This window comes from Grammomys surdaster, unplaced genomic scaffold (assembly GCF_004785775.1).
Source record: "Grammomys surdaster isolate TR1022 unplaced genomic scaffold, NIH_TR_1.0 140, whole genome shotgun sequence".
Classification (NCBI taxonomy): domain Eukaryota; kingdom Metazoa; phylum Chordata; class Mammalia; order Rodentia; family Muridae; genus Grammomys; species Grammomys surdaster.
The window spans coordinates 12,718,129-12,739,643 of NW_021604598.1; the positions used below are offsets into that span (position 1 = coordinate 12,718,129).

The window sequence follows — 21,515 nt, forward strand, 5'->3', positions numbered from 1 at the left end:
TTCAAAAAATTAGTCAATCCTCATCTAATTTTTTCTTTGTAAATTATTTTGTCCCTTTGTTTGGGGCCTAGAAGTTCTTTTAGTAAATAGATAATAGCTTTTGCATACAGTATATTTATGCATACTGTTTTGTGAGCTTCATACATTTACAGTGAGTGTTGGATCTGACAGCTGTAGTGTGAATGTTGGTTGGCCTGAAATACAGCTCATGTAGAAAAGGCAGAATGAAGTTTCTGCTTTTCCCTTGTAATATAGAACCAACTTTCAAATACACAACTTGCTAGAGGCAAAAAAAAGGAGATTATGAACTCACACATCGTCACAATTTTCAGTCCCTAACGTTTTATACAAAAAGCTTGGCATGCATGAGCTGCAGTGTGCTGAAAACCTTATGTCTAGAATTTCCTGTTGTATCAAAATAACCTCACCATTTAAAGGTCATCTCTTGAGTCTGAGCATGCACTGTAAAGGAGTTAAATGTCATGTTCTTTAGAAGATACCAGGGTGAAGTCTGTCAGACTCAGAAGTCTAAGAAATTTTGTCCAATATTTACTTAACTGGAAAACACATTTCCCACAATTTACCCCATATTACTCCAATATACAGTGAAATGAATGTTTGTTGAGCTGTCACAGGGCCTGGTGTCATGTGATCAAATAGTGAAAGCTTCTTTATGGAGCACACACAAGGATAGAATTAAAGCCATGATGCGAAGGAGAACTCTAAATTTCCTATGTTATGTGGTTCAAATATAATTATGCTGCAATTTATATGGCTTTAAAAGATGTTTGCATTGAGTTTATTTGTTCTTTTTAAAGAAAAAATTCGTCCAACTATGCTCATATGTATTCAGAAGAGATTTAATACTTCTGTGGCTTCTCAGGTATCCTTGTTGCTGTAAATCCAGGGTCTATGAACTTTTAGGGTTTATACTAAACATACAGTATATGGCTTGTTTGTAATAATTTTTCTTTCTTTTGCAATTTCATCATTTTTATTCGCATGCTTTTAGAAGCATGTAGATTAAAGTTGAATACAGAAATATAACTCATTAAGTAATTCACTGACTCTACCATTTTTTGTTGTATTCTATTTTATATGTATGTATGTATGTATGTATGTATGTATGTATGCATGCATGTCTGTGCACCACTTGTGAGCCTGGTGCCTAGAGAGAATAAAAAAGGAATTAGATTCCATAGAATGGAGCTATAGACTGTTGTAAACTGCCTTCTGGGTGCTGGGAATTGAACCCAGGTACTCTGGGAGAACAGCTAATGCTCTTAATCACTGAGTAATCTCTCCAGTCCAAACTTTGTTTTCTTTAAAAATATTTAAAAAATTTTAATGTGTGTGTGTGTGTGTGTGTGTGTGTGTGTGTGTGTGTGTATACATGTGTTTTCAGAGGTCAGAAGATGCCTTCAGTTTCCCCTGAAGAGAGTGAGTCACAGGTAGTTGTAAGCCACCAGATGTGGGTGCTGGGAGCTGTATTCAGGTCCTTTGGAAGAGCAGCCAGCACTCTTTTAATGGCAGAGCCATCTCTTCAGCTTCTCCAATTTTCTTTTCAAACAAGTGCTAGGCATTTTCAACTTGAGGCCTGAGTAGGTGTGATTTCTCTACATTAAACATAATCAGAGGTGATGTGTGTGGGGGTTGGTAATTGTGTAAATTGATGGCTCACTCTTCTTCATTAAAGAAGATGTTTACAAAGTGAAACAAAGCAATGCAGTCTTAACATATGAAGCAGAACGTATTCGAAGGAAGGTGAAGCACACAAGTCAACATGTTAGTAAATCACTGGAAAGGGAAGAGAAGGTTTAGGACATCGTCCTTACCCTTCACTCACACTTTCGCAGCTTAGGGACAAGCCAGACCCACATCTCTGGTTTTCTCCTTTCTTGCCCTTTTGGTTATTTGTGGCTTGCCATATTTAAGAAAGTAGCTCTACAGACAGACTGTGTTTCTAATCCAAGGTTGTGTGAGAGAAAGCTTATAGTTCGTGATGGTTTTGTTGTTGTTATTGTTCCGAAGTGTTGGGTTGTTTTATGCTTAATTATTCAGATTGATGAATTTTAACAGCTGTACACGTTCACCCAGCCCCCAGACAACAGTAGATACAGAACATGTTCTTCACCCCCAAAAGCTTACCGCTGATCTTTTAAAATCGGTTTTTATGCTGGACCTAACAAGCCCTGTTTGATTTCTGGCACATTCCTGGTGTGGTGTTCTGTTGTGGAACAGATATTTATTTGTTAGAAAGTGTTTGTAGAATTAGACAGTCCCTGCAGTGTGTCAAGAAGTTAGTATTGTCAATTTTATTTTAAATTAGTCTAACTGGATGAAATGGTATGATATGTGTAGAGTTCATTTTTATCTTTCAATAATGATATCTGGTAACTTTCTTGTTACCCATATGTAAATGCTTTTGAACAAGTTCTTTATATATCCAGGATCCAAATACATTACTGTAAAAATATGCCATTGAGCACCCACACTGCTTTTTAAATAGAAATTTTTAATTTGATACAGTTGAATTTATCAGTTTTTAATTTTATGGCTAGTGGACTTGATAACTTGAAAATGAGCTAATTTTTTATTTGAAATCGAAAAGGTCAATGTTAACTTTTCATACAACATCCAGCTGTCCCAGTATCATTTGTTGAAGTTGACTCCTTGCCTTTGCAGTGATGTAGCTGGTTAGATGGAAAGACCCCATGCAGTTGTGCCCCAATTTTCCTTTATTCAGTTTGCTGGTATTTTATGTTTGTGTAACTTAGGTACATTGGCTCATGATTATATTTTCTCATATTTCTGTCAGGTTTTAAGCATTATTCAGGCTGATGCTTAAACAAGTAAAGAAACTATGTCTCCTTTCCCCCCACTGGCTTATTTTTCCTTTTTTTTGTGTGTGTGCCAGTGCCACACTGTTTTGATCACTATCGCTTTGTAATAAGTAGTATGAATCTTCCAACTCTTTGAGATGCTTTGGGCTATGGTTTGTATTTCTAGCTAAAATTTTGCATCGTTTTATCTAAATTTTTATAAAGTTGCATAGTTTTAATAACTATTGGTGTGAACCACGATTAATTTGTGGAAATGTAAAAATCTTAAGTTTGAAACCAGAACACACAATGACTGATAGTTGAAACTCTCAAGATGAACTGGATACCACAGCAGCCTCCCCTGCGGCTTCTGCTCCTTCAGAGAATCCATGTCTGAGTCTGCAATAGACAATATTCAGGTACCTCATTTGCCCAGCAGCATTTGGCTTCCCAGCCTCAGCATTCACTACTTTTGCTTGTGCTTGGTAAGACTACAGGTTAACTTCTGCAGGGGGAAGCCTTAGCAACACAGCTGCAGCACAGCGCGTGCCTCTCGTTGTGATGCCTGCTGCCCAGACCAGAGAGGTTAAAAGTGAAGGCAGTTCCACTGTTTCACTGAGATGGCACTGGGACAGATGCTGTATAGTCTTTCCTTTAATCTGGATGTGTAATTGATCATAGCAATATTTTATAGCCATTAATGTCGAAAATGTCCAGCTTAATACTTTTCTATGTATGTTTATGTTATTGTGATTAGTAATTATTTTAAAGTCTTTTCTCCGTAGTTGAAAGCTTAAACTTCTGTTTATCAAGAAATACATTCATTTTATTTGTTTCATTTATTAGCATTAATTGCTCCTCTCTCCTATTTGGAAGGCTCATGATACACTTAACTTTTTTCTTTGGTTTTTAACAATTTCATATACATATACAACATATTATGAAGGCATTTCCTCACATTATCCTCTGGTATCTTTTATTCTTTCCATGTAAGTCCAATTGGACTCTAGTTGCTACACTTTTATACAAAATGATAGTCCTTCTTTATTCAATTAAAGTCAGTAATAACACCCCAGGACAGATGTCGGCTCATGGGTACTTCCTCTATTCATGATGGGAACCTGGAAGTCTAAATCTTAGACAGGTCTCTGTAGCTGCTTGTGTCCGTGACTGCAACTGCTATATCGTATCTGGATAACAGAATTTCATGATACTTTTTGCACTTAAATTGTTTCCATCCATTCTTCTGTGATGTTCCATGAGTCTCATGTATGTGTGTGAACATGTGTGTTTCTGACTGATATAGATCTTCTGTTTAGGGCTGAGTACTCAGTAGTCATTTTAATTTTCATCTAATTCAAAATATTTACCTTAAGGCTCAAGAAAGTATATGGATATATAATAATTGTAAATGTTTCTGGGATATATTATTGATGACTCAACAATGTATAGTGATGAAGTCAGGACAATTATTTAACATTTTTTTGAGATTATTTTTTGTATATGAGTATGTTGCCTGGATGTATGCCTATGTACCACATGGGTGCCTAGTGCCTGTGGATTTCAGATGGAAGTTTTAGATTCCTTCAACCTGGAGTTTCCGATGTTTGTGAGCTGCCATGTGGGTACTAGGAACTCAAGCCAGGTCCTCTGCAAGACCAACAAGTGCTCTCAATCACTGAGCCACCTCTCAGTCTGCAGTCCTGGCAATTATTTCTATCTCTTGAATATGCATCAGTTCTTAGTGTTAGAAGATTTGAACACAAAGGAACTCTCTTTTTTGTAAAACACAATGAATTATTATAAATGATACAGACCTCACTAAAGATTAGAACTCATTCTTCTGGCCTAACTGTATTTTGATATCCATCATCTGGCTTCTCTGTATCCCCCTCCCCTAACCCCCATTTATCATCATTCTCTTCTCTACTTGTATGAAGAGACTATTCTCAGATGTTTTTCAATATAGGTGAGACCAAGTAATACCTTGTTTCATCTGTCTTATTTCCCTTAATATAATTCCCCACATTTGCATCTATGTTGTTGGAGCTTCCATTCTTTCTGTGGCTGAACAGTATTCAGCAGCCGACAGAGGCTTCCACTGCTTTCCCATTTAACTACTGTACACAGTGCTGTCAGAAGCACAGGGCTGCACATTTTCTCTTTGAGCTCTCTGATACTTCCATTTGATATTTTTCTTGCACATAGAAGTTAATTGTTGCTTATTTTCTAAAACTTCAGTATTTTCCAAATGCTATCTGTTACCAATTCCTCTTTAAAGCAGTAAGGGTATAGGGAATCCATGTTCTGTGATTTCAGGGTTTTTTCTTTCAGTTTTGGCTTTATTGCTTAGGGAGATGGTCACTTTTTGTAAATATGCACTTGTGCTATCGTTTAAGAGTTGATCAGGGTTGAGGATGCAGCTGAGTGACAGTCACTCACTGAGCATAAGCAAGGCCCTGGGCAGAGGGTTGATTCAATCCCAACTAAATGAAACAATAAAAATAAATGTTAAGTCAGACCAGATAAATGTATTGTTTGATATTCTCTGTATTTACATTATTAAAATTTTATTTTATGCACTCCTGAGAAAGGGTCTGTACCTTTTTAAAATCACAGTTATAGTTTTATGTATCATATTTTCTCTGTTTGCAGCTTTTCTCCTTGGCCAGTACAAGCCCTCCTTCGTCTTCCTCTGCTAGTTCTCCCTGCACCTCCAGATCTTCCGTCTTCCACAGCCCCTGTCTTTGCAGCTGCTCTGGGCGCTGACTCACCCTTAAGCTATTCAGGTTTTTGTTATAGTGACAAAATTCCTGAGAAAAATAATTTAAAAGTGGAAAAGTTTACTTTGGCTCCCAGGTTCCAAAGCTGTCTCCACTGAATTTTAAGCTATTGTGAAATTCAGCAGCATGGCACAGGACGCACAGTGGAGCAAAGCTGCTCTTTTCACAGTGCCTGGAAATTTAAAGGAGAGCCAGAGAAAAGAAACCAGAGAGGAGAAGGTCCTGTGGACAAGGCATATCCTTCAAGGAGATGCCCCTGTCATCTAATGTCTCCAAATAGACCCCATTACCTCCCAATAATGCTATCACATGACTAATCCATCAGTTTGGTCAGAGACCTTAGGAACTTGTCACTTTCCCAAATCCCCAACTCTTACCATTCATGGGACCGTGCCTTTGGGAGACATTTCACATTCAAATCATGACTACCATGATGGATTGTCCAGATACTAGATGCTCTTTCTAGTCTCCTGTCCAGCCTCGGATACTTCATACTGTTTCTGTCTCCCTCATCCTGCTCAGCCTCTGATGTCTCACGGCAGGCTGTTCCACCATGCCTGTACTCCCTTCACCATGTTCAGGCATCTCAGTTGGCGCTCAGTAATGTCTTCCTCTCTTGGCTTTATTTCCAAAGCTTCATTTAATCTCACTGTTTAAAATCTGAGACTTCATGATTATTTTCTCCTATACTCAAGAAATCCCCACAGCATCACTCTTGGTTCTAACCTCGTGCTGGGCTGTGGTTATATAGAAGTTGATAATTTCCTCCCATACTTTATAAATGTCATCCTGATGTCTTCTTGCCCTTGTCCTGTTGAGAGATCAGATCTCACATGCATCATGGTTCTTTATCTATAATGTCCTCAGACTTAATGTTTGTGTCCCTCCAAAATTCAGATGTTGACATCTAATCCACAGTGTGAGAGCATTTGATAGTGGACCTTGGGAAGTGATGATATCGTAAGTTTGAGGTTTTCATGAATGTAACCAAGGCCTCTTTAAGGGGCCCCATGAAGCTCTCTTCCTCTTATGCAATGGAAGAGTACAAAGTCTATGAACCAGGAAGCAGGCTTGCACTGAGTACCAGTCTGCCAGAGCATTTATATTTAACCTTCCTCATCTTCAGAGTTCTGGGGATTCATGCTGCTCAGCAGTCAGCCCGACTTCTAGCTGTCTGCTAGTTCAGTCAGGATTGACTCAGGCATGTCCCATTTAGTTTGTTAATTTCAAGACCTCTTTGTATTTTAATTTCAGCAATTTGATTATGTATGCATAGGTATGGTTATTAGACAATTATTGTTCATCTTGTTTGGGGTTTACTGAGATGCTTGGACCTGGGAATTGATGTTCTCCATCAATTTTAGAATAATCTCACTGATTACCTTCACAAATATCCATTTTCTTCCCTCCCTGCTACTCCAATTATACATATATATTTTATTTAATAACATTCCACAGGCACTTGGCTCCTGCTTCTCTCTCATTTTTTGGTCATTACTTTTCTTTTTTTTTCCATGGGGATGCCTATAATGATCTGCAAGTTCCTTTGCCATGACCAGTATGCTGTAAGTCCATCACATGAATTCTTTATTTCTAATAATTAGTGTTTTATTAACCTAGAATTTCTATTTATTCTTTATATACATTGGGGGAAGACAGAGAGTTAAATTATACAAATTGCTCTTTAAAAGCAAAAAATATTTATTCAGTGGGTTATAGAGGTCCTAGTGTACAAGTAAACCTCGTACAGTCCTAGAAGAGATATGAATAGACAATAGATAAGCCAGATATAGGTATGTGTATGTATATACTGTGTACAGTGGTAGCTGTCTATATATCTATTCATTAAATTTTAGGATAAAGTCAATGATTTTTTCTGTAGGGGAAAAAGCTGCTTAAAAAAAATTCAAGTCATTAAGATTATGGGTAGAATATGATATATAAAAAGCAAAATATTATTATTTGGATGCATGAAAGGCTATTCTGAAGGTATGCTAAAGCTCAAGGTCACAATGTAAATAAGTGATAGACCCAAGAACGTGAAATATAAGTAGTGAAGAAGACTTAGGAAGGAGGACAGTAAGTCAGCTGCAACTCTACCACAAGTGCTCTAAAATAGAAGGATGGAGAACTCATAGAACAGAGGGATGGAGCACTCATAGAACAGAGGGATGGAGCACTCATAGAACAGAGGGATGGAGCACTCAGCCTGCATTGAGGAACGTAGAGCTAAAACAGAAGGATGGAGCTCTCAGCTGCAGCTCTACCACAAGAGTACTAAATTAGAAGGATGGAGCTCTTGCTTGCATTGGGGGAACTTAGGCAAGCTGTGGTCCATGAGGGGAAATGCTCCAGAATGTCAGCTGCTCAAGCTGGAAAGACAGAGAAACCGGGAAAGGTCTCTATTTTACAATTGCCAATCAAATAACTCTGTTAGATGAGAATTACAAAATGCCGGTGCTACAAAATACAGATGGGGCAAATTGGAGAGCACCTGTCAAGGGTGACCTTTCCAGTGAAAAGAAAGACTCACATGTTCACTGTGGAGAGCTCCAAAGGTCACCAATGTAACAAAATGATAAGCTTAGCTTTGGAAGCTGGATGATGAAGCGTCTCTTACTGTGACATTATTATAAAACATGCAAAATTATTGTTTCAAAATACATTGTCTTTTTTTTTTCCCAGAAAGAACCATTAGTCTTACTCATGCCCATGATACAAAACAAATTGTTTATATCTGTGGCCTTGGTGGTCAAGGAAGCCAGCTAGACATTTTTTAGTCCTGGTAATGTTAATACAACACAGGAGACCAGGAAACAGAAACTGCTGCATCTTTTTCAAATTTGCATGTTTTGTTTGTCTGTGGTTTTTTTTTTTTTTTTTTGTGAAGGGCGTGTGGAGACAGGGTCTCGTGTACTTCAGGCTGGCCTCATGTACTATGTATCTGAAGATGACCTTGAATATCCAATCCTCTTGCTCTCCCAGTACTGGAGCTAAAGGTGTGTGCCAACAAACCCAGTATTACTATTAATTTTTCCTAAAAGCTGGAAATTGAATGCCTAGCCATCTCCCTATAGCTATTATTCTGCAACAGTTTGATTTTCATCGCAAAGCAGAAGATTCTGAAAATGCACAAGTCAGCTTTGTCTGATGTCAGAGATGAAGGTAAAAGGTATAAGGATGAGGAGAGTTACTGCTGCTGGAAACCAACTCAAACCAAGTTCACAGTCAAATTTAATAGCTACAGAAAGGGTGTAAACGCATGAAAAATGATTAGGTGTTTACATTAATATTACTTGTCAGACCACCATTGAACCACAAGAAGCCATACACTTGTAAAGAGATTCTTTGTAAATATGTGCTCTATCTAGAGACAGTTTCAAATTAAAAAGTACTACTGGGCCAGGCGGTGGTGGTGCATGCCTTTAATCACAGCACTTGGGAGGCAGAGGCAGGCGGATTTCTGAGTTCGAGGCCAGCCTGGTCTACAGAGTGAGTTCCAGGACAGCCAGGGCTACACAGAAAAATCCTGTCTCGAAAAAACCAAAAACAAACAAACAAACAAAAAGTATTCTGGTTAGAGTTAGAAGGGAGGCATGTGCTTTGCAAGTGTGAGGTTTACAAAGGAATGTACTTGTTTTGGGAGAGACTTTTCTAGTTTACTGAAAAAAGAAACAAGCAAAGACTGTCTTATTTCACATCTGTTTAAGCAGTATCCTCGGGTGGTAGTCATGTGCATGGCAAGCCTTGTGCAGTGCCACTGTCAGGGAGGTTGTCTAGTTATTGAGCAGGAGAAAGCATAGAGCAAAACACACAGGCAAAGCAATGTGTTGAGACTCCAGGAAAGGATTACACCCCTAAAGGGTTTTTGTTTGTTTGTTTATCTTATTCTTTCTTTCCTTCTATTTCATTTCATTTCACTTTTCATTTCATTTCATTTTATGTTTTGTTTGTATTTTTTTGGTTTTGTTTTCCAGGATATGGTTTCTCTTAATAGCTCTGATTGTCCTGTAGACCAGGCTGGCCTTGAACTCAGATCCACCTATCATACTGAGATTAAAAGTGTGTGCCATCACCACCCAGCCTTGTTTTACTTCCATATATTTGTGTTATGACAGAGTGTCTTGTATAGTCCAAGCTGGCCGGGAACTCCAGATCCTTCTGCTTCAGTCTCCCAAGTCTGAGGTTTTTCAGGTGATTTTCATACAGTCCCTGAGCATCAGATCCCATTAGCACTGCCAGTGGAGAACAGCTGTCCTGTGGTCCACTGCAGCATCGGCTCTGTGCACTTGGTGCGTGTATACACACTTGCTACAGCAATGGCTCCTAGTCCTTCGACAGACTGTACTTCCCCGAAGGACAATTAGCATGCAAGCAGTCCTTATTTGAAGATTTGTGTTGATGAATTCTGTGCTCTATAAGTAAAGATTACAGGGGCCGGAGCATTCTCCAATGCTCAGCAGTTAAGAGGACATGCTTCTCTTGGAGAGGACCTAAAATCAATTCCCAGCACTCACATTGGCTCAACCATCTGTAATTCCATCTCTGAGTGGCTCTGTGCCTCTGGTTTCCAGGGACACTTACATTCATGTGAACCTATCTCCTATAATTAAAAATGAAACAAAAGTCTTTAAAAATTATGACTATCCTTTCATTTTTATACTCTGAGGTTTGGATACCAGAGAACACTGACAATTTCTGAGCTGTCTAGAGCCGACTACTACTACTACGACTATGACTACTACTATACAGGTCTTGAGTAACTCCCACCTCAGCCTCCATCTACTGGTATTATCAGGGTGACTCAATACTCAACTCCAACCTACCATCGGGCTACAGCTCTTATGCTATACACAGATTGTTCTTTGATGTCTATTTATGCCACATTTATATGCTTTGGATTGGTGGTGATGATGTCACCTAATGCACCTAAGAAGAGTGCTGAAGCAGTACCCAGAGGATGTAAGCACCAGAAAGCTGTAGTGTGCCTTTCAAATACTTGTCTGATGTACTTAGTTTAAGCATGAGTTTTAGTGCTGTGCAATGTTTATTCAGTAGCTATCATTTTAAAACATACATAGAGCAGGTTTTATCAAATCAATTAGTAAAAATGCTTGGGCCAGAAGCTTGGAAGAAGAAGCCTATTCTCATCAGCTCAGCCATCCCTGGTAATGAGTGTTGAATGTATTTATTATTTTTGAATGCCTAGCCCTTAGTGTTTAGTAAACAGTCATGGACTTTTATGAGCAATTGTTTGGATAAGAGAATTGGAAGGAATAATCAGTTTCTTGAAAAAAATTACTGAAAAATTACAGAATAAGGGCTTTACTATTACCCAGGCAAACAGCATGCCATTGGTGATGGCTTAGTCCCAAAAGGATCCTTTGATTCTGAATTGCTCAATCGGCTTGATGGAACGGTATGAGGGACAGAACACACATGGCTGGGTCGTTGTTCACAGGGAGCTTGTGCAGAAGCTCTGAGCATGCCTTCCAAGGGATGTATTGGAGGAATGGGAGTGGAGAGAGGGTGAACATAGCAAGTCAAGGCATGTGTATTCTGCCACAGAACTGAGGTCAGAGAGTGAAGACAAGGAGCAGGTGACAGACAAAGGGACTGAGGCATGGAGTCAGTGATGGTCAGCCAAGGATGGAGGAGGTGAGGGATGGGGCTAACCTGTGGGGTTTGCTTCTCTCAACTCAGTTCCCATGTGTGCACGTGGTTTTGGTATTTTCCTCACACCATGCTATTGCTCCTGTTCTACTGAGACTTTGAAGACACCAGTAATGTATTACAATCCTTATTTGTTATAACTAAGCAGCTGAGGAGTGTCTGAGGCTACTCAGTGAAAGAGGGGGGACAATGAATCCACTTTTCTAAGGAAAGGCAAGTCTTTGTAGCTAATTGTAAATGTCTGAGGAGGATGTCTGATTTATTTGTGTGTGCATGTGTGTGCACACATGCTTGCACAGACATGTATATGTGTATACGTATATACATGTATGTACATGTTCCTGAGTGTGCCTATACGAGTGGGGATTTGGAGGCTAGTGGTTGGCATAGAATGACTTCCTGGATTGCTTCCTTCCTTATTTATTTTTAACTTTAGTTAATTAAAAAATAGATGTATGCTTATATGTTTGTGGGTGGGTATGTTCCAGAAAAGAGCAATACATCTCCTGGAGCTGGAGTTACAGGCAGGCAATTGTCAGCTACCCAGTTTAGATGCTAGAAACTAAACTTATATCCTCTGGAAAAGCAACAAGTATCCTTTAGTGTTGAGTTATCTCAGTAGAAGGAGTTATTTCTTAAGAGTTCATTTCTAAAAAGAAAAAAAAAAAGCCAGCTTCTATCTTGGTATAGGCTGTTAGCATCACCCATTGCACAAAGCTGCCCATAAGCCACTTGGAACTGTTAGATAATATTTTTTTCCCTGGAAAACATCTCAAATAATAAAGAAATGTAGATTTCTTAAAATGTCAACTGTAAAGGGAGATTTGAATGGCATTTTAAAAGCTAGGATTTAGTCTACTTAGTGCTAAGTACTACATGTGTTCAATTGAACTGGAGATTAAATATCACAGGAATTGAGATGGTCCTTATCTTTCCTCATCTGCTTTGAGTTTAATGCATCTCCGTGAACAAAGCTGTGTTTGTGAAGGATATTAAGGTTTGTTTGGCCTTGTCCTCCACCCCCAGCACTCTGTGGCCCTTCTTGCAAGGCTATGTTCCCTGTGCTGATTGACACATAAACAGAAGACAGATGGTGCAGCGATGACTCTGATGATAATTCATTTTTCAGCTAGTCATGAAGCTATTTTGATTACAGTATGTTTAAGTGATTACAACACTGTCAGTTGTGCTAGACTTTCTGGGAAGGAGCAAATGAGAAACAAATTCTGTGTTGTTTGTGCCCAACACAAGACGCAGTGTGGTGTGATGACTTTAAATACTAATGACAAACTAAGGAGTTTAAAATATGTCGTACCATAAGGTAAGTCAGTTAAACAAAGACCACATAAAATGATAGCTACACAACTCTGAGACATAAATATTTTGCTTTGGAAAGTAGAGTGCTATGATGTGAAAGAAAACAGTATTTTTACATAGAGGTAACAGTCTGTGTACAGCTAATTAAGACTGTGTGGCTTGATTTTAGTTTACATTAATCACAATTATCATTCAGCAAGCTTACTGCGTCATAAAGGTTGAAACTGAAATCACAGGGCTTGAGCACTCAATAGCATAAGTCCTGTTGTTATGGGAATACTGATCAAAAGAGACCCCAGCAGAATGTCTAGGCCCAAAGTAGGATTGTGTGACTAAGGGGCTGGGTGAATGTTCCTGTTTGTTTACAGCTTACAGTTCACACCAATGTTTTTGGCTTCTCCACAGGATAATTGATCGTTTAGATGGAGTTCGATTACTGTGGTCCCTGCTCAAAAACCCTCACCCAGATGTGAAGGCCAGTGCAGCCTGGGCACTCTGTCCCTGCATTGAAAATGCAAAGGTAGATGGGATTGCAAACTAGTCTCTTCTAGAACTTCTAAACATTTGAATCATGTCAGCACAGGCTACTCATTTATTTGGACTCACTTTTGGTCAGGTCTGATAGAAAAAGATAACTAAATATTTATAGTAAAGTGATTTTTAGCAATGCTTTCTTCTGGTTGTTTGAAAAATACCACATGAAACTAGACAAAGGTAACAGCAAAGTAGCCTTGTTCTTCTCTTTCAGGAGATGAGAAAATGACTGCATTACATTTTCTGTTGCTTAAGGAGAAGACAAACTGGGGGACTGTGTTTTCCCAGAGTTACAGCAGTAGCAACAGCAGGGTGTCCTTGAAAAGGTCACATAACATTAAAGGGAGGATCAAAAATTTATTTGTTGAAAAATTATTTATTAGTTACTTTGGTATTTGTAAATTTTGTTGTTTTCAAATAACTCTTTCAGCCTGCTTTTCTTTTTGTGGCACTGGCATGAAATCTGGGTCTCATACATGCTGAGAAATCTGTTTTGGTAGAGTCATGCTCTGTTGCCAGGCTGACATCAGCTCACAGGCAGATTCTAATCACTCCTCAGCCCCTGAGTAGCTTGGATTTTAGGTACTTGCCTCCCAACCGAGCCTGCTTCTCTTACCTTTACTTCACATTTTCCTATTTCTCTTAAAGACTATTGACACTGAATATTTTAATTTATTATTCAAGAATTAATTGCTATAAAAATTTAGTGTGACATAAATTATCATCCTAAATATGAAAAAATGAATTGTGAGATTTGCTAGGAGTAGATTTTGATTTTGCTACTATAAAATGATCATTGAAATATATTTTTACCACGGCATAGTTGTCATATCTCATAAAGTGTATTAAAGCAAGAGGCAAGCTGCAGTAGATGTTTAATATGATTTCTATTAAAACGTAAACAAAAATTTAATATAAACTGTAAAACTGTAAGTAGGAAGCAAGAAAGTAGCCTATTGGTTAAAAATTAATACGCTGCATGCTTGTAGGATAATTCTTATCAGTTCCTTCAGCTGTCATCCCAGCCCTTAATTCATAAATATTCATAAATATTAAAACAATAACCAAATACTTAAGATATTTTAATGGTATTAAAATACAAACCAAGATTAGCAGGACAAACTTTAGAGGTCACAGAGATAATGTAAGGTGTAGAATATACATTTAAAAATTTAAAAACTGAATATGCTTGGAAAAATCTAGTGAAGAACACTAAGTCTAAATAGATGTTACAACAAAAATTCTGAATACCTATACACAAACTTAAACATTTTATCTCTAGATATTAAAGAAACAATACAAAAAAAATCACACTAACATTAGGCTTAATGAAGTGAAAACTTAAGGGTTCTTTGGAAAGTCAGTTGTGTTGGACAGTGTTTTCCTGGGGCAAACATGTGAAAGAATGTTTGTGTTGAAGTGAACACATGTGAAAGGGTAAGACAGACTCATGAAGGACCGGTTCCCTGAAGCAAACACAGGTGAAAAGATGTTCTGCTAAAACAAGCACATGAAAGGACATAAAGGATTCTTCGCTGACGACACACATATTTTAGTCTGCCTTACACTGTGTACTTGAGCTTCATTTGTTTGGACTCCATAGAGAGAAAGACACCAAAAAACTTCTGGTGGTGTGTTATGGCTTTTTTTTTTTTTATTTTTATTGGATGTTTTATTTACATTTCCTATGTTGTCCCCTTACCCCATCCCCCACCCACCCAGGAACCCCCAATCCCCTCACCCCTCCTCCTTCTTCTCTGTGGATGTAACATCTATCTACCCCCCCACACACTCCTACCTCCCCACCCTCAAAATTCCCACCTCCTGGGGCGTCCAGCCTTCATGAGGTCAAGGTTCTCTTCTTCCACCTATGCCCAGCAGGGCCCTCCACTATTACATATACAGCTGAAGCTCTGGATCCCTCCCTAAGTGCTCCCAGGCTGGTGGTTTACACCCTGGGAGCTGTGGTTGGTTGGTATTGTTGCTCTCCTCATGGTGCCGCAAATCCTTTCAGCTCTCCCTCAATCTTCGCTCTAACTCCTCTATTGAGAACCCCATGATCAGTTCAATGGCTAGTTGTGAGCATCTGCCTCTGAGTATGTCAGACTCTTGAAGACCTCTGAGGAGATATCCATATCAGGCTCTTATCAGCATGCACTTCCTGACTTCCACATCAGCATCTACCTTTGGTGATTGCACATGGGATAGATACTCAGGTGGAGTGGTCTTCAGACAGCCCCTCCTTCAGTTTCTGTCCCTCACTTTGTCTCCATATTTGCTCCCTTGAGTATTTTGTTGCTCCTTCTAAGAAGGACCGAATCACCCCCACTTGGTCTTCCTTCTTTATGGGCTTCATGTGGCCTGTGAGTTGCATCTTGGGCATTTCAAGGTTCTGGGCTAATATCCAATAATCAGTGAGTGAATACCATGTGTGTTCTTTTGTGATTGGCTTACCTCACTCAGGATGATAATTTCTAGTTCGATCCATTTACCTAGGAACATCTCAAATTCATTGTTTTTAATAGCTGAGTAATACTCCATTGTGTAAATATACCACATTTTTTGAATCCATTCCTCAGTTGAAGGACATCTGGGTTCTTTCCAGCTCCTGGCTATTATAAACAAGGCTGCTATGAACATAGTTGAGCATATGTCCTTGTTATATGGTCGAGCATCTTCTGGGTATATATCTAGGAGTGGTATAGCTGGATCCTCAGGTAATGCTATGTCCAATTATCTGAGGAACCGCCAGACTGATTTCCAAAGTGGTTGCACCATCTTGCAGTCCCACCAACAATGGAGGAGGAGTGTTCCTCTTTCTCCACACCCTCGCCAGCATCTACTATCACCTGAGTTTTTAATCTTAGCCATTCTGACTGGTGTGAGATGGAATCTCAGGGTTGTTTTGATTTGCATTTCCCTGACGACTAAGGATCCTGAACATTTCTTTAGGTGCTTCTCGGCCATTCGAGTTTCTTCCGTTGAAAATTCTTTGTTAAGCTCTATACCCCATTTTTTAATAGGGTAATTTGGTTGTCTGGAGTCTACTTTCTTGAGTTGTTTGTATATATTGGATATTAGCCCTCTATCAGATGAAGGATTGGTAAAGATCTTTTCCCAATTTGTTGGTTGTCGTTTTGTCCTGTTGACAGTGTCCTATGCCTTACAGAAACTTTGCAGTTTTATGAAGTCCCATTTGTCAATTCTTGATCTTAGAGCATATGCCATTGGAGTTCTGTTCAGGAACTTTTCCCCTGTGCCCAAGTATTCAAGGCTTTTCCCCACCATCTCTTCTATTAGTTTCAGTGTATCTGGTTTTATGTGGAGGTCCTTTATCCACTTAGACTTGAGCTTTGTACAAGGAGATAAGAATGGATCAATTTTCATTCTTCTACATGTTGTCCTCCAGTTGAACCAGCACCATTTGTTGAAAATGCTGTCCTTTTTCCACTGGACAGTTTTAGCTCCTTTGTCAAAGATCAAGTGACCATAGGAGTGTGGGTTCATTTCTGGGTCTTCAATTCTATTCCATTGATCTTCCTGCCTGTCTCTGTACCAATACCAGGTAGTTTTTATCACTATTGCTTTGTAGTACAGCTTGAGGTCAGGGATGGTGATTCCTCCCGAAGTTCTTTTATTGTTGAGAATAGTTTTCGCTATCCTGGGTTTTTTGTTATACCACATGAATTTGAGAATTTCCTTTTCTAACTCTGTGAAGAATTGAGTTGGGATTTTAATGGGGATTGCATTGAATCTGTAGATTGCTTTTGGCAAGATGGCCATTTTTATTATATTAATCCTGCCAATCCATGAGCATGGGAGATCTTTGCATCTTCTGACATCTTCTTTGATATCTTTCTTCAGAGACTTGAAGTTCTTGTCATACAGGTCTTTCACTTGCTTGGTTAGATTCACACCAAGGTATTTTATATTATTTGCAACTATTGTGAAGGGTGTCATTTCCCTAATTTCTTTATTAGTCTGTTTATCTTTCATGTAGAGGAAGGCTACTGATTTGTTTGAGTTGATTTTATAACCAGCCACTTTGCTGAAGTTGTTTATCAGGTTTAGGAGTTCTCTGGTGGAAGTTTGGGGGTCACTTAAGTATACTATCATATCATCTGCAAATAGCTATATTTTGACTTCTTCCTTTCCTATTTGTATCCCTTTTACTTCTTTTTGTTGTCTAATTGCTCTGGCTAGGACTTCCAGTACTATATTGAATAGGTAGGGGGAGAGTGGGCAGCCTTGTCTAGTCCCTGATCTTAGCGGGATTGCTTCAAGTTTCTCTCCATTTAGCTTGATGTTGGCTACTGGTTTGCTGTAAATTGCTTTTACTATGTTTAGGTAGGGGCCTTGAATTCCTGATCTTTCCAAGACTTTTATCATGAATGGATATCGAATTTTGTCAAATGCTTTCTCAGCATCTAGTGAGATGATCATGTGGTTTTTTTCTTTAAGTTTGTTTACATAGTGGATTACATTGATGGATTTCCGAATATTGAACCATCCCTGCATTCCTGGGATAAAACCTACTTGCTCATGATCGATGATTGTTTTGATGTGTTCTTGGATTCGGTTTGCTAGAATTTTATTGATTTTTACATCGATGTTCATAAGGGAGATTGGTCTGAAGTTCTCTTTCTTTGTCGGGTCCTTGTGGGGTTTGGGTATGAGTGTAATTGTAGCTTCATAGAACGAATTGGGTAGTGTTCCTTCTGTCTCTATTTTGTGGAATAGTTTGAAGAGAATTGGTATTAGGTCTTCCTTGAAGGTCTGATAGAATTCAGCACTAAAACCATCTGGTCCTGGGCTTTTTTCTAGTGGGGAGACTTTTAATGACTGCTGCTATTTCCTGAGGGGTTATGGGACTATTTAGATGGTTTATCTGCTCCTGGTTTAACTTTGGTACCTGGTATCTGTCTAGGAAGTTGTCCATTTCATCCAGGTTTTCCAGTTTTGTTGAGTATAGGCCTTTGTAGTAGGATCTGATGATTTTTTGAATTTCTTCAGTTTCTATTGTTATGTCTCCCTTTTCAGTTCTGATTTTATTAATTTGGATACTGTCTCTGTGCCCTCTGGTTAATCTGGCTAACGGTTTATCTATCTTGTTGATTTTCTCAAAGAACCAGCTCCTGGTTTTATTGATATTTTGTATTGTTCTTTCTGTTTCTAGTTGGTTGATTTCAGCCCTGAGTTTGATTATTTCCTGCCTTCTACTCCTCCTGGGTGTATTTGCTTCTTTTTGTTCTAGAGCTTTTAGTTGTGCAGTCAATTTGTTAGTGTGTGCTCTTTCCCGTTTCTTTTTGTAGGCACTTAGAGCTATGAGTTTTCCTCTTAGCACTGCCTTCATGGAGTCCCACAAGTTTTGGTATGATGTGTCCTCATTTTCATTGAATTCTAAAAAGTCTTTTATTTCTTTCTTTATTTCTTCCTTGACCAAGTCATCATTGAGTAGAGAGTTGTTCAGTTTCCATGTGCACGTGGGTTTTCCATTGGTTTTGTCATTACTAAAGACCAGTCTTAGTCCCTGGTGATCTGGTAAGATGCAAGGGATTATTTCAATCTTTTTGTATCTGTAGAGGGTTGTTTTGTGACAAATTATATGGTCTATTTTGGAGAAGGTACCATGAGGTGCTGAGAAAAAGGTATATTCTTTTGTTTTAGGATGAAATGTTCTGTAGATGTCTGTTAAGTCCATTTGGTTCATAACTTCTGTTAATGTCAAAGTGTCTCGGTTTAGTTTCTGTTTCCATGATCTGTCCGTTGCTGAGAGTGGGGTGTTGAAATCCCCCACTATTATTGTGTGAGGTGTAATGTGTGTTTTGAGCTTTAGTAAAGTTTCTTTTATGTATGTAGGTGCCCTTGCATTTGGAGCATAGATGTTCAGAATTGAGAGTTCACCTTGGTAGATTTTTCCTTTGATGAGTATGAAGTGTCCTTCCTTATCTTTTTTGATTAATTTTGGATGAAAGTCGATTTTATTTGATATTAGAATGGCTAATCCAGCTTGTTTCTTGGGACCATTGGCTTGGAAAATTGTTTTCCACCCTTTTATTCTGAGGTAGTGTCTGTCTTTGTCACTGAGGTGCGTTTCTTGTATGCAGCAAAATTCTGGGTCTTGTTTGTGTATCCAGTCTGATAGTCTGCATCTTTTTATTGGGGAATTGAGACCATTGATGTTAAGAGATATTAAGGAAAAATGATTGTGGCTTCCTGTTATTTTTGTTATTAGAGGTAAAGTTATGTTTGTATAGTTATCTTCTTTTGGGGTTGTTGGAAGATTACTTCCTTGCTTTTTCTAGGTTGTAGTTTCCCTCCTTGTGTTGGCGTTTTCCATCAATTATCCTTTGAAGTGCTGGGTTTGTGGGAAGATATTGTGCAAATTTGGCTTTGTCATGGAATATCTTGGTTTCACCATCTATAGTGATTGAGAGTTTTGCTGGGTATAGTAATCTGGGCTGGCAATTGTGTTCTCTTAGGGTCTGTATGATGTCAGTCCAGGCTCTTCTGGCTTTTACAGTCTCTGGTGAGAAGTCTGGTGTAATTCTTATAGGTCTGCCTTTATATGTTACTTGACCTTTTTCCCTTACTGCTTTTAGTATTTTTTCTTTGTTTTGTGCATCTGATGTATTGATTATTATGTGACGGGAGGTATTTCTTTTCTGGTCTATTCTATTTGGTGTTCTATAGGCTTCTTGTATGTTTATGGGCATCTTGTTCTTTAGGTTAGGGAAGTTTTCCTCAATAATTTTGTTGAAGATATTTACTGGCCCTTTAAGTTGGGAATCTTCATTCTCATCTATACCTATTATCCTTAGGTTTGGTCTTCTCATTGTGTCCTGGATTTCCTGGATGTTTTGAGTTAGGAGTTTTTTGCATTTTGCATTTTCTTTGACAACTGTGTCAATATTTTCCACCGTATCTTCTGCATTTGAGATTCTCTCTTCTATCTCTTGTATTCGGTTGGTGATGCTTGTGTCTATGACTCCTGATCTCTTTCTTAGGTTTTCTATCTCCATGGTTGTCTCCCTTTGAACTTTCTTTTTTGTTTCTATTTCCATTTTCAGATCCTGAATGTTTTTGTTTAATTCCTTCTTTGTGTTTTCTTGCATTTCTTTAAGGGATTTCTGTGATTCCTCTTTAAGGGCTTCTATCTGTTTACTTGTACTCTCCTGTATTTCTTTAAGGGAGTTACTTAATTCCCTCTTATAATCCTCTATCATCATCATGAGAAGTGATTTTAATTCTGAATCCTGCTTTTCCGGTGTTCAGGGCTTGCTATATTGGGAGAACTGGGTACTGATGATGCCAAGAAACTTTGGTTTCTGTTGCTTATGTTCTTGCGCTTGCCTTTTGCCATCTGGTTAACTCTAGTGGTACCTGCCCTCACTGTGTAAGACTGGAGTCTGTATTTCAAGTTATCTTGCTTATTGCAGAGCTCCTCAGAGTCCAGATGTCTCTGTGGTCTTATACTCCTAATCTCCTGGGTGGAAGAACTCCTGGGACTCAGGCCACCTCTTGGATCTGGAAATCCTTCTGCTCTGAGTGCAGTGGCTCCTTGGCTGCTCTGAGTGCAGTGGCTCCTCGATGACTCAGGATTCAGTTTCTCCACAGGACAGGAGCAGACTGACTCTGTGTCTGCTCCAGCCCAAAGTACCAGGCAGGGGCGGAAGGGAAGTGGAATTCCGGAGGGGTGGGGTTTGGGTAGCTGCTGTGTCCTGAATGTCCCTGGCTCTCAGATGTATCTCTGGGGCTTAGGGAGTGAGATGGAGTTCTTACCAGCTGCTCTGAGTGCAGTGGCTCCTCTATGACTCAGGATTCAGTTTCTCCACAGGACAGGAGCAGACCGACTCTGTGTCTGCTCCAGCCCAAAGGACCAGGCAGGGGCCATGTTATGGCTTTTTTACTGCTTCTTCAAACTGACTGGCAAAGTGATGTCAGCTGAGACAGAGTTTTGTTAGGTCAGACTTGCATGCTAAGACAAGACCCATGGTGAGACAAGATCTGTTGAGGATGTGTGATATTTGAGGGTATGAACAGGACTCAGTGGACAGTGGAGGAGACTGAGCTTGGGTTGCTGGTACAGCTAGCTATGTAATGCTTGTTGGTCTCATGTCTTCGCTGATCTTTGCTTCACTGAGAGGCACAACCTAGAACTTCTCCTGGTGTCCCTCCTGGTATTCCCTATTGACTCGTGTTGAGGCTGAGACCTGGCTGTCTCTGCTAGGTTGTGCCACTATGGTTGATTCATGTTTGCTATCCTGACTCTACCAAACTGGACTTCTGGTATACCCATAAAGTGTTTGCAAGTAGGTGGAGCTGCTGCTGCTGCCTTGTGAACTGAACTGCCGATTTTCTGAATATACAGATGGGTGTTCCTTGA

General features: G+C 39.2%; 1 protein-coding gene across 1 annotated transcript in view; it reads left to right on the plus strand.

Moving 5' to 3' along the window:
- The window catches only part of Armc4 (armadillo repeat containing 4), a 159,810-nt gene that overhangs the window by 68,568 nt on the left and 69,727 nt on the right, over window positions 1-21,515 (plus strand). Inside the window, exon 18 of the mRNA XM_028763922.1 lies at window positions 13,001-13,115. Coding sequence (XP_028619755.1) covers window positions 13,001-13,115 — 115 coding nt within the window. The remainder of the gene's footprint in view (window positions 1-13,000; window positions 13,116-21,515) is intronic.